This window comes from Phalaenopsis equestris, unplaced genomic scaffold (genome assembly GCF_001263595.1).
Source record: "Phalaenopsis equestris unplaced genomic scaffold, ASM126359v1 Scaffold000276, whole genome shotgun sequence".
NCBI lineage: Eukaryota > Viridiplantae > Streptophyta > Magnoliopsida > Asparagales > Orchidaceae > Phalaenopsis > Phalaenopsis equestris.
In genome coordinates, this window is record NW_018164718.1 from 672,278 (window position 1) to 684,899 (window position 12,622).

At 33.5% G+C, this 12,622-nt stretch overlaps 2 protein-coding genes across 2 annotated transcripts in view; one reads left to right on the forward strand and one right to left on the reverse strand.

Moving 5' to 3' along the window:
- Positions 1-99: 99 nt before the first annotated feature.
- On the reverse strand, positions 100-6,320 carry LOC110024817 (meiosis-specific protein PAIR2-like; the record flags this gene model as incomplete). The annotated part of the gene is given in 19 exon segments (XM_020724981.1): positions 100-127; positions 194-270; positions 1,140-1,290; positions 1,826-1,933; positions 2,021-2,097; positions 2,214-2,226; positions 2,524-2,648; positions 2,940-2,981; positions 3,059-3,101; positions 3,524-3,634; positions 3,710-3,838; positions 4,441-4,482; positions 4,574-4,643; positions 4,718-4,841; positions 5,201-5,293; positions 5,421-5,489; positions 5,595-5,691; positions 6,111-6,167; positions 6,246-6,320. Coding segments are annotated over 19 exon segments (1,459 nt in total), but the record flags the coding sequence as incomplete, so codon positions are not given.
- A 1,991-nt stretch (positions 6,321-8,311) lies between these two features.
- The window catches only part of LOC110024790, a 5,720-nt gene continuing 1,409 nt past the window's right edge, over positions 8,312-12,622 (forward strand). The window contains exons 1-3 of the mRNA XM_020724948.1: positions 8,312-8,578; positions 8,843-9,146; positions 9,328-9,456. Of these exons, the coding sequence (XP_020580607.1) occupies positions 8,850-9,146; positions 9,328-9,456 (426 nt within the window). The 5' untranslated portion in view covers positions 8,312-8,578; positions 8,843-8,849. The remainder of the gene's footprint in view (positions 8,579-8,842; positions 9,147-9,327; positions 9,457-12,622) is intronic.

Genomic DNA, 12,622 nt, shown 5'->3' on the forward strand with positions numbered 1-12,622 from the left:
GGTCGGTCGATGACTTCAATTTCCTGCATCAGAAGGGGTTTTGTTAAGCGAAATTGCTAACTTTAGCTAAAGTAAATTGAACTTTTACCATCGGTTTTCCGAATGGTCGGTCGATGACTTCAATTTCCTGCATCAGAAGAGGTTTTGTTAAGCGAAATTGCTAACTTTTGGCTAAAATAAATTGAACTTTTACCATCGGTTTTCCGTCTAGTAATTCTTTGACCTCGGCAAGCTTCTTGAATCTGGCTTCAGATTGAACCACAAGCTTCCCTGCAAGAAATTGTGCTTGAAATAAAATTTATTGCAGTATTGGCACGTGAAACAGAAGAATAAATCCTCATATTTTTTTTCTTTTAAGGCGTGAAGAATTTCATTCATAGATCATGGTTGCTGTAGAATAGCATATTTACAACAACGAGCCAGAGAAGTTTAAAGAGATTTAGAATACATCATTGCATTGCTATCAGTATATGACCAACCAAAACAGGAACATGATGCGTCTGTTATTAACTCAGTATTTTTTTAAGGGGTCATTTACATATATACCACATAATTCTTTTTTATTTAGATATCTAATACCTAACATTGTTTTTAACAAGCATACCACTCAAATTTTTAACATCACATCAAAAATACCACCATTACAATCTTTTTAAAAGTGAAACACATAATTCCATGCATAGGTTAATGACATCACGGTGTCAAGGGTAAATATCAAATCTTAGGAGTTAGATATGTAAATACAAAAAAATTGTGTGGTATGTTTGTAACTTTTCCTTTTTGTGATTGGCTTCTCTATTCTTTTCTGGCAGCCTCTTTTTTTTTCTAACTGGTTTCTCTTCTATGTGAAATAAAAAGAAAAGAAAAAAGGATGGCAAAAATTATCTGCCTCGGTTTTGTATGGCAATAGATGAAATTTAAATTATTAGAATTCGGTAAATCCCGTAAATCCAGAATTAATAATCCGGACAGCCTCTTGCAGCACATTGTGAACCTTGCCCTAGAAAATACTCGGTATGGCAATAGATGAAATTTAAATTATTAGAATTCAGTAAATCCCGTAAATCCAGATTTAATAATCCGGACAGCCTCTTGCACCACATTGTGAACCTTGCCCTAGAAAATACTCAGTTACTCACCAAGCCGTTTCTTTCCTGTGTTCTTAATATAGCCTTCCTGAACCATTCTGTCCATTAATTTCCTTATTGCGTTCTGGTTGGCTTCTCCAGTCAGCTTTTGTTGAAGCTTCCCTACCGTCACGTATTTCATTGGAAGAGCATGATATAGAGCCTGCAGACAAGTTGGCTGTATTTAGTCCTAAGAATGCAAAACCTCTAGCAACTAGAGAAAAACAACAAAGATGATAGAGTAATTAGAATATAAGATGCTTAATATCTTGTATTAGGATTTTAAGAGTTTATAAATTAGTTAATAGATTAATTAGCAAGGAACTATTAGTCCTGTATTCTATAAATAGCTCCATTTGAAGCAAAATGAGGAATGTAATGAAAATGGTGAGCTTTTCTCCTTTCTTCAAAAATTAGGCGTGGGAGGAATAGAGAAGAGAAACACATGATGAGAAGGATGCACGGCAATTTGAGGATGTTGGCAACTATAAAAATTAGGAAGGTGGTAAAAGGAAAAGAAGCTTATCAAATTTTCATTACATTCCTCATTGTGCTCAAAATGGAGCGATTTATAGAATACAAGACTACTAATTCCTTACTAATTAATATATTAACTTGTTAACTTTTTATTACCTAATACAAAATAGAAAGCATCTTATATTCAAATCACTCTATCAAAAGACTTAATGTATCCTTACTTTCATGTACATGTAGTCCTCATCAACATTGGTATTCATCCTTTCTTGGGTGTCATGCATTTCCACTTCTTCTTCTTCTTTCACTTCATCATTTTTTGAAAACATATCCTAAAGGTACAAGATTTGTCAGAAGAGTTTTGAGCAAGAGTTGAGCGAGAAAATAAATAGACAAATAATAATGATAATAATAATAACCTTTTCTCTTTTGATGGTGTAACAATCCTTGCCAGTCTTACATAAAAGTCCTTCTTTTAGCAACTTCTCCACAATAACTGACGGTTTATATTAATTTCAAATGCGTGAATCAAGAAGAAAAGAGCAGGATAGTATAGTAGTTCCATCATCTTAAAAATGTACTAGCAAAAGTGGTTGAACTCTTTCCTATTACCTTCAGTCAGGGCCTGCAGACCATCAAAATGGAATCATCAAACTATTGCAATTAATAAATATATGCATTCACTAAAGGTCAAATAAGTAAAATAAAATTTTCCTACAAAAATTTCCATTGCCATTAAGGTTGAAGTTTGATATACTTATGTCTACAGGACCTTATAAAGATATAATAATTATTTAGTTTGTTTATCAAACAAATTAAGGGTAATAACCTAGAGTTAATATATGGTCTTTTAGGAACGCAAATAAAATCATCCCTAAGAGAAAAGCACAAAATAAAAGGCAGATGCAAACCAAAGAATTACCAATGAGATATCTGGAAAATTGGAAAGAATGTCAGCATGATCAAAAGTGCTGATATGTCTAGAATAAATCCATTCCTTCACCTGACTCACCAATTCACCTTCATGTGCAGCATCTTGAGTATCAGCTATAACCATAAGGAAATATTTAGAATATATAAATATATGCATATACGTATATGTGCATAAATAGAAGAGAGAATATCTTCCTTTATCAAAGGTACCAATTTAATAGATAGGATGGCTATTAAAAAGCCATCTAATTGACAACTGAAAGCAGAATGCAGCCCATTTGGAGTTAAAAAAGGGAGTAAAAAAGAAGAGGAATGGTATCCTTTAACACTAGAAATCATTTTTTTATTTAACTGATTCAACTAATTGTATTTATTTCAAAAATAATGTTTCAAAAACTGCCTCACCATCAGAATTGATTCCATTATCTTCACCTGTAAATTTCTCACCTGCTGAAAAAACTTTTTAAAGCAATATTACAATAACATAAACTTGATATAAAAACTAAACAGGGTCAATGAATTACCGGCAGGAGCCACATAGTACTTGTCAGCAAGAGAAGGGTGGATCTAAAATACATTAGTAGTTAGTTTTGAAATCTTTCACAGGCATATCTAAGGAGGAACACAACTTTTAGAGACAATGATGTTTTCTAGGTTAGCAAATTTAGAGTTCAAGGAAAACATCAAGTCTTGAAACTGTATTACAGGAAAAAATTCTCTCAATGTTATATATATTTTTTGCATCACTCTTATATCTAAAAGCATACAAATCAGGACCCAAAATTTGAATACAAATTAAAGGTTATGATTTCTGCTTTGTGATCTATGTTTGAACACTCTTATATCTAGAAGTCAAGCATACAAATTAAAAGCATAAAATACCTATTACAACCTTTCCAAAAAATATTAACCTGCCCCAACCATAAAAATCAGGACAAGTAGAATAAAAAACATGTAATTCTACTGTAGTTTAATTTTGATTAATGTACCTCACTATCAGAAGATGAGTAATGATTTTGATCAGAATCAGCTCCCAAGTTCACCTCGTCCTCATGATGGTCCTCATTGTCATCCTCACAAGGATCAAGGATGCTCTTCACCTGCAGGAGTAAATTCATTTGATTTAGCTAGCTAAATATTAATCTTACTTCGATGAACAAGTTTTCCTTACAGACCTTGAGAGCTAATACCAAATGCCTGCTGTTGACGTTTCCAACTGCCATTCATAAAGGATTTTTGGTCCATATGTTCTTGGCTTCATTTTCATCGCAGCTTCTAAAAAAGGGAGGTTCGTAGTCTTTTGGCTGCTAGGCCATAAATAGTTTTATGTTTTCATCAGAAAAATAAAATGCATAGGTTGTCATGACAGCATGTTATCATCATAAGAATAAAAAACATATGATGTTATAGCTCTTAGCAACACTACACCACCTTCTGCAATCATTAATCCAGGTGGTCCCTAAAGGAAAAGGTTCCGCCATGTCATAACCAATTCGGTTACTGGGAGATATGTATCTAGAACTTTCTGATTTCCATTATATATACCTACAACTATGTATTACAGTTGTGTTATGAAAGACTGATGGTATGATATACTCTCCAGGTTCAGTCTCTAGTCTTATTCTCCTCTAATTTCTGCTTCTGCAATTCTGTTCTGTCCTGCTTTTAGTAGCAGTAGTTCTAAGGGATTCATATAATATAGCAAAACATCATGGTACTACTTGTTTATTGGGATAGTCTAAATGGTTAGATGAGTTCTATTAATTGCAGGAAGACATAATAAATCATAAGTGGCCACTTGATAAGTATTATTTTAATGCATTTTTCAGACAATGAGCATTGCCACACTAGAGAAAACTGCAGAAGGCTTATCTTGCATCATATGAAAGTAAATTATAATGCTTACCGTAATATCATCATAATAGAGAAGCTTCATTAGAATGGTGCGCTAGAAATCAAGCAGACATTTGTTTAGTTTTTTCAGATATACTTATTAGTGTCAAACTGATAATGCATGAAAAATAAGTATCAAGTTGTACCTCTGGTGGCATGTGGTCAAGAGTCCTCATCAATTGAACTAGAGTCCGAATCATCTTGCAAGCCGAGCTCCTAAAAACACTTATATACTAAGAGCCTAATTCAGGTATAGGGCTTAAGACAATTAGAGTGGCCATCTTAAATACCTCATCTGATCAGGAGTGACATCCATGCTAGTAGTCCTGAAGGTGGCCCCATTTTTTTTGTTTCCATTGCGACTTATGTTCATGGACACCTCTTCTTTGCAGGAATCCACATAACTGAAAGAAACTGCAAGGATTGATCCTTGAGGCTTAAGTTTATTATGCATAAGAAGATTAAATTCAAAGAAGTAATTCAAGGAGTACTTAAAAAAAATAACGTCATCATACAAAGAGGGAAACACCATGATATCTATTCTAATATGCAAACATGGATGAAGCCATATCTATTATAATACCAAAGCAAAGACAGAGCCATAAGAAAACTAGAAGACATCATGGAAAAGATGGTCTACTTATGGATATGCAGCAGACCAACTAAGATCAAACAAATATTAATGGAAAGACAAGGCAGAAATAGGTATCGAGCACGTCCAAAATAGCAAAGAATCTCATCAATAAAAAAATAAACTAGTGAATTAGACTCACAAGAATATTCCTCTATCATAGGGCCTTCTACATCCTCGCATATACAAAATAATAGCGTCCTCAGGTACTTTTTCTGTAACGCATCGTAGACACCTGAAAAAATCGGCAGAAAGACGAATTAACATTTTGTAAAAACTAAGAACAAATAAATCCAGAATACACCATTCTAGAACAAGTTCGAAATTCATTGATGACAGCGCACTTTACTAGTTGTCCATACCTTTCTCCATCCAGTCGATCATTCTCCTGGATTCGCTGTCCAACGGCATGAGCTTCTTAATCTTCATCTCTGAAGACACAAAACAAAATACAAGCTGAAATCTATAGACGTAGGAAAAAAAAAAAAAATCGAAGCAAGCAAGAATACGCAGGAAGTGCAGGAAGAAAAACAAACCTAAGGCTGGAACCGAGTTGTCATTGAAGTAATTCTCAGGAAACAACCTTCGTATATAGCTGATGTTGAAGATTGCGATGCGAAGTAGATTTCTAGTCTATTTGTCAGAAGAGCATTGATAAGATCGAGAAAATCAGTGAAGAATGGTTCGGATGAGGCATGAACCAAGTTCATCGATGAGATTTTTAACTATACTAGAATAAGATCGAACGAAATGGAGAACGAATGTAATAAACTACAATCTATAACCATTGTTTTTAATTAAATTCCCCCCAAATCAGCTCTCATGGCATGATTAAAACAATCAAATCGTATAAAATAGGTGGGTTATTCGACAAAGAACGCGACAAAATCCACCCGTTCGCTCGTGAATCCATAAACTCAGACATCATAAAGCATTAAATGCGCGAGCTCGGCTCAAATCCAAACGACAAACAATTACACAAACGAAATTACACTAAATCTCGAAGCAAGTAATATGTACATTCCAAGCGAGAAAATACGTAAGAAGCTTACCAGCAGCAAGGATTCCTGCTCCGTGATCTCAGCTTCCTTCACTTGCTGAGCAACAACCTGAATCGAAGATTCGATTAAGGAGGAGAAACGGACAGAGAGAGAGAGAGAGAGAGAGAGAGAGAGTCCTGCGATCACCATTTTGGCGCGTTCGGAAAGAAAGCGTCTACGATCCTAGTGCGCCTCGAGCAGGGCAACCGAGACTTGAAATCTAGAGCTGGGAAGCGTCTGGTTGCTGTGGGAGTCTATATATAGGCAGTTTTGAAAGGTGATATGGTTGTCCACACATTGGTCCTTTTCATGTTTCTAACTTTCAATTAAATTTGTTTCAAAATTTTAAATATTAAATTGATTTTAATTCTGTTTAAAATTAAATTTCAGGAGTAGATTTACATTTTAAAAAATAAATATGAAGCTGCTGAAAAATAATTTTTTATTATATTATTTTTTTTTAAAAATCAGACTTCAAATAGAAAATTGTCACCAAATATAATTATGATCAGTGGAAAAACACAGTTTTTTGTGATAATTTTTTGAAAAAAACTATCAAAACACAGTGATGTCACATTGACACCGCGCCGCTACCTCAAACAAACGATTAAAAAAAATTTCAAAATTTATAAATTGAACTCATGTTTACAAAATTATTATCATCTTTCATCCATTTTTTAAACTCTCTCTCAAATATCAAAATTCAATATAAAATCCCAACATATATCTTTTTATTTTTTATCAAATTCCCAATGACTTGATCATGAAGCTTAAATTTGGTAATTCAAAAAATTTCCTGGGAGCTAGTTTTGCAAAAGCAATGTTCGAGTGCTTTGCATGTAAAAGCATTGTCGTGACCAGCGAGTGTGAAGGAGAAGATGAGTTAGGTCATTGCAGACTAAGTTTAATGTTATGAATCCCCAAAATTTTCATCAAAATTTATGTTTTACTTACCAAACATCATGATTAAGTTATTCAAATTCTAATAAATCATAAGCTTTATTAATTCTATTATTAATCAAATTAATTTTAAGTAATTTAATATTCTATTATTTAAATTACATTAATAATTAATTACCTATTTACTGAGCTAATCAGTAGTAATATGAATTTTGTGAGACTAAGGAAGCATTAATCAATATTGTAATTCTCATTGATAAATAAATAAATAATTATTTATTAAGCTATATAATCATTTATTAGTATTTAATTAAAGTAATTAAACTATATTTTGTTAATTCAAATTATTAATTAATCATAAACTAATTATTTATCAGGTTATACTAATTGCAGTAAAATTAATTAAATAATAACTAAAATAAATTAAATCATTAAAAAAACATCAATTCTGTAATATTCTCGTATTTATTATTTAATAAACTATAAAATTAATTAAATTTAAGGTTCTTTAGTTTTTTTAAAAAATTAAATTAAATTAAGATTTAATTAATTTACATTGTATTTTAAAAAAAGCAACATTACATATCACACAGTTCTTATTTATTCACATATCAAATACCCAAAGTTTGATATTAACGCTTCTAACATTTTGATGTCATAAGTTTATGGGTAAAAAATCACACTTAACCTTAAAACAATAATGATGGTGATGATTTTTATATAATGTCAATGATTTAAGCGCTATGCACGTAAATATGAATGATTAGATTTTCGATACGTTAATATATAAAAATCTTATGTATATTAAGAAATTTTCCCATAAAAACCTTATCCAAATACCGACCGTCCCGCCCTTATAACGAAAAAATATTACGTCTAGTATTCACATGCAGTAACTCGACTCTATAACAAAAAAAGTACGTTCGGACAACAGACGCGATACTTCCTAAGAAAAATAAAAAGAATTGGGGTCTATCGCATTCGGACTTTGATGCAATTTTATCTCTCATGTAACACCTATTTTATTACAGAATTAATTTGTATTTTTTATCAAACAGAATTTATAAGGGTAAACATTAGCGTTAAAGAGAAAATTTATTTATTATTGTTAAACAATATAAATTAAAAAAAAAACCCTCGGTCAGGAAAAAATTATTACATACAGACACCGCATGCCGATATATACCGTATATTACAGTGATCTACAATAAGAATACAATTTAAATTTTTTTTGAAAAAAAAAAAGAAAAAAAAGAGATCTACTAAAATACATCCTCATCCTCACCGTAGATCATGATCGGACACCCAGCATCCAGAGTCCGCATGCAATCCAAATTTTTTTCCCTTCGCCAGAACCTCTACCTCTCCCGCTTTCCCAAACTGCCCATTTGCCCAAAACCCTTGCTTCTGTTCCCGGTTTCGCCCAAAGCCATCTACTTCTTCGTGAGCGAACCTTCGCTACACAGCCGCCATGATAGCTTAGCTGGGAAGGCAACGACGGGATCGCGGCTTATAGCTACCACCGAAACTGCCATCTTCTCATGCCTCCGGTCCGCTCCTGCCAGAAACCATTGAGGAAGGTAAGCCTGTTCGCGCCATTCTTCCTCTTCGCTCGTCCCGGATTTACTAAATCGGCCGATTCATAGGATTCAGTAAATCCCGAATTTGTATCGTATGAATTGGCATCATTTTAGGATTTACGGGAGCTCAGGATTTACGGTGGTGGTTTTTGCCGTTTGGCAGGATTTAGTCTAAATCCTGTGTAAAACCGGCTGCCATAGATTGATTTCTGTTTAAATCCTGCTACAAACACCCCCGGTGGTTTTCTGTTCCTTCATCTCCAGATAAGCCATGGCGCTTGAGGAGCCATCTGTATGCACGGAAGTTGAGCAACATGGAAATTATGAAGTGGACGAGGAATACGACGAAGAAGAAGATTCCTGGTCATCCGAGTCGGAGGTGGGTGATGTGTTGGATTGGTTAGATTCAAAAGAGGGCACCGAGGGTGACGGCATAGGGGGTACATCCTTCTCCGTCTCAGCGGCGCGGCGCCCTAATGCCCGAGGTGGCCTTCTCTCTCGCCCCCTGCAACCTCTTTCCAACCGCAGTCAGAAGTTCGCCTCTCACATCCGAGCTAACCCTTTGGAGGTACCGCTGGATGTTTTGTTCTATATCCATAGATTAGGGATTTTAAAATACATCTATTTTTTTCTCGTTGGTGCAACGAGTTCAAATTAATGATTTTCTTTCAATTGTTTCTTGTGACCACGTTTTGCTTTTTTTATATCTTTACTTTCGGGTGTTTGTTTATGGGCTGACATTAATTCAGGAATGGGAGGGTAGGATGAATGTGGGCATGTCAAATGCAGTAGCAACTGCTATCCGGGACACTGTGCGGGACTCTGCCATAGGGAGGACAAAAAACACGGAGAAAGCAGACAGGGCAACTGTCGAGCAAGTAATTTTCTTCCTATTGTTTTTTGGAAGATTTGCATACATACTGCTCAATTCGTTTATATTTACATATCTAACACAAACTTCAATTTCCATACATGCCAACTTACCTATGTATGAAAAGGTGTATTTCACTTTTTATAAGTTAAAATGATGGTATTTTTTGATGTGATGTGAATGATTTGGGTGGTATAAATGTAAAGGGTTTAATTTTGGTGTTAGATATGTAAATACATATAAATTTGGTGGTATGTATGTAATGCCCTTTTTTTTTTCATTCAACATGATTTTTGTGATTAAATAAATTGTTTTATGACTTGTTTATTGTTGATTCCAACTTTATATATAGGTATGCTAATATTTTGGTATTTTTCTGTGCTGTCACTTGAAGAAGAAATATGGTGGTAATTTGAATCTTGTTTCCATATGAACTTTGACTTTTTCTTGGTCATTTATTATTCTGTTCTTATGTCATCATCTTAGCTATGTTGGTTTTCATCAATGTGTTGTTATTTGGCTTATGGTAAAAAAGCTTTATAGCTCATGCCTACTTAGGCGGCTAATTTAGCTTTCATTTTATTCATGAGCTAGTTGTGTTCTGGGAAATCATTATGCTTCTTATTTTTTTGTTAATCATGTTTACTCTAATTTAATCTGAACGCTTTGTTACCAAACAGGCCCATTTTTTTTTGCAGTCTGCCTTATACTAGAATGCAAAGTACATTAGCAGTCTGACAGTGACAACTTTTTCAATCTTTTAGTGGTAGGATTTGTTAATGTGGCTTTCTATATTGCCCTCGTGAGATTAAATGAAGCGTATCCATGGGGCAGAAGTAGGGATCTGATGTTGCGATTTTGTTTCTAACAGTTAGCAAACTTCTGGCATCCCTAGTGCTCATCTATTTCCTGCTTTCAGTTTTCAAAATAGGCTCATATAAGCTTACATAATTTTATATGAAAGAAGAGAATTGTCTATAAAATTCTAAAAAATTATTTGTTCACAATTATGCGTAAAACAATGATCCTTGCACGAAGGATGAAAAAGTATGACACATCACTTCGTTTGGTTTGTTTGTTTGAATGCTTTATGGGGTACACGATCGTTCAAATTAAATAATGCATAACTTGCAAATGATACTATTCTTGCCTAGTACATGTCATGCTTGCAAATATAGCTTCTTAGCTAAGATGTAATACAAAAAAGTAACTAGCTGATGTTATGGTTTAACTTTATCACCCGTTTTGAGAGTTAATGCCTAAAATAGTCCCCTGACTATCAGCAAGTAGGCAATTTAGTTTTGGGGTTTTATAACGCTTTAATTTAGTCCCATATCATTGGAAATTGATCCAATTAGTTCTAAGTCATATTTTTGTTTAATTTAATAGAGATGGGCTCCATTGATTGAGGTTAATTTGATCATATTATAAATTTATATTCACGAAAACCACCCGAACTCGCTACTTCGTCACTTTGCGGCCTTGGACTTTAGTTGCCCTGTCTATTTCACTAATGCGACCTTTGTTGTTGCGTCGCACCTGAATATTCTTTGCTTTGCTGGTTCAACCGCTACTTGGCTTCAACATGCACACGACGAAAGTTCCGCTTTTACCCACATGGGTTTGATATGGAGATGCTGCTATCGGAGCCAATTAGAGCAGACATGGACATGACCATAAGCATGCGAAGGAGAGGAGGCTTTCATCAAAGAAGAAAATAATATTGTCTTTCCTTCCACCCCCTTACATAATTTGGTTTTAATCAGAATTAAAGCAAAACGAAGAAGAAATAAAATTTTAGTTTATGTTGGATTTAAAGTTGTCGTTTTTTGTTATTTTATAAGAGCTAACTCCTGGTTAAATTCTTCTCGATTCTTGCTACTAACAATCCCGTACCGTGCAAGTAAACGAGAGTTAGACTTGGTCATTTTCTTTTTTTGCAGCTAATGCTAGTGCAAGTCTAGGGCATTAGTTTATGCAAGTTATTTCAATGTGAGAGCGATATGTGGCCGTTAATTGCAAAAATGACTAATAGAGGAGATAACAATCATGATTGAAATAACTTGCATAAACTAATGCCCTTCATTTTCTTTTTTTGCAGCTAATGCTAGTGCAAGTCTAGGGCATTAGTTTATGCAAGTTATTTCAATGTGAGAGCGATATGTGGCCGTTAATTGCAAAAATGACTAATAGAGGAGATAACAATCATGATTGAAATAACTTGCATAAACTAATGCCCTTGACTTGCACTAGCATTAGCTGCAAAAAAAGAAAATGATGATACACTATGATCAGATGATTTTGACAGTCTTCAATGATTGTTTATCGAGGAGTACATGTATGAGTTATTTTAATATATTTTTTTTCAATTTGATTTGTGAATACCATGAGATTTAGACCACTTTTTGATATAGAGGTGACCATTGAAGACTGTCAAAAGAAAAAAAAAGGTCATCAACTATTAATGTGAAAGCCTTGAGAGGGCAAGTTTATTTGTTGCAAGTGTTTTTAGTTATGTTTTAGTTTTTTTTTTTCATGTTACGTTAAATTTTTGTATATATTGCTTTTTTAAAAGTGCATATGAGAATAATGATCAGATGAGACAAATAAAAAAAATATCAAACTATATGAAGTTGAGTCTGAATGATTTGATGATACAAACTTCTCACAACTCTTTTGTGATTTGACTGAAATTATTTGTATTGAACTGGAAAATGTTGAGGAAGAGGATAAAAATGTAGAGATAGATGAAAGGATAGTTCCGATGATGATAAGGATGAGGACTGTGAGTATAATATTTCAAATGACTCTAAAAAATTCATAGAAAATAATTGTAGCGTTCATGGAGATGAGTTGTTTAAAAGCAATGACATTCCTCTTTTGAATTCAAAGGTACAACAAGCAATAATAAGAATATTTGAGAATATATTGAAAGTTTAAAGTTTTAATGAAATGTTGGAAAGAAAATGTAATTATGGTGACTATGAATTCCAATGATGAAATCGGTGTTTATAATAACAGAGAAGATGATAGTATTAAGTGATCAATTTTCAATCTCATGAAAGAGTTAAAAAAATATGATATTGTAGTAAAGAAGAATTTAAAGAAACTGTGCAAAATTAGTTAAATGCATGTGGAAAAGATATTTAAGTCCTCAAAAAAGGACAAAGGAA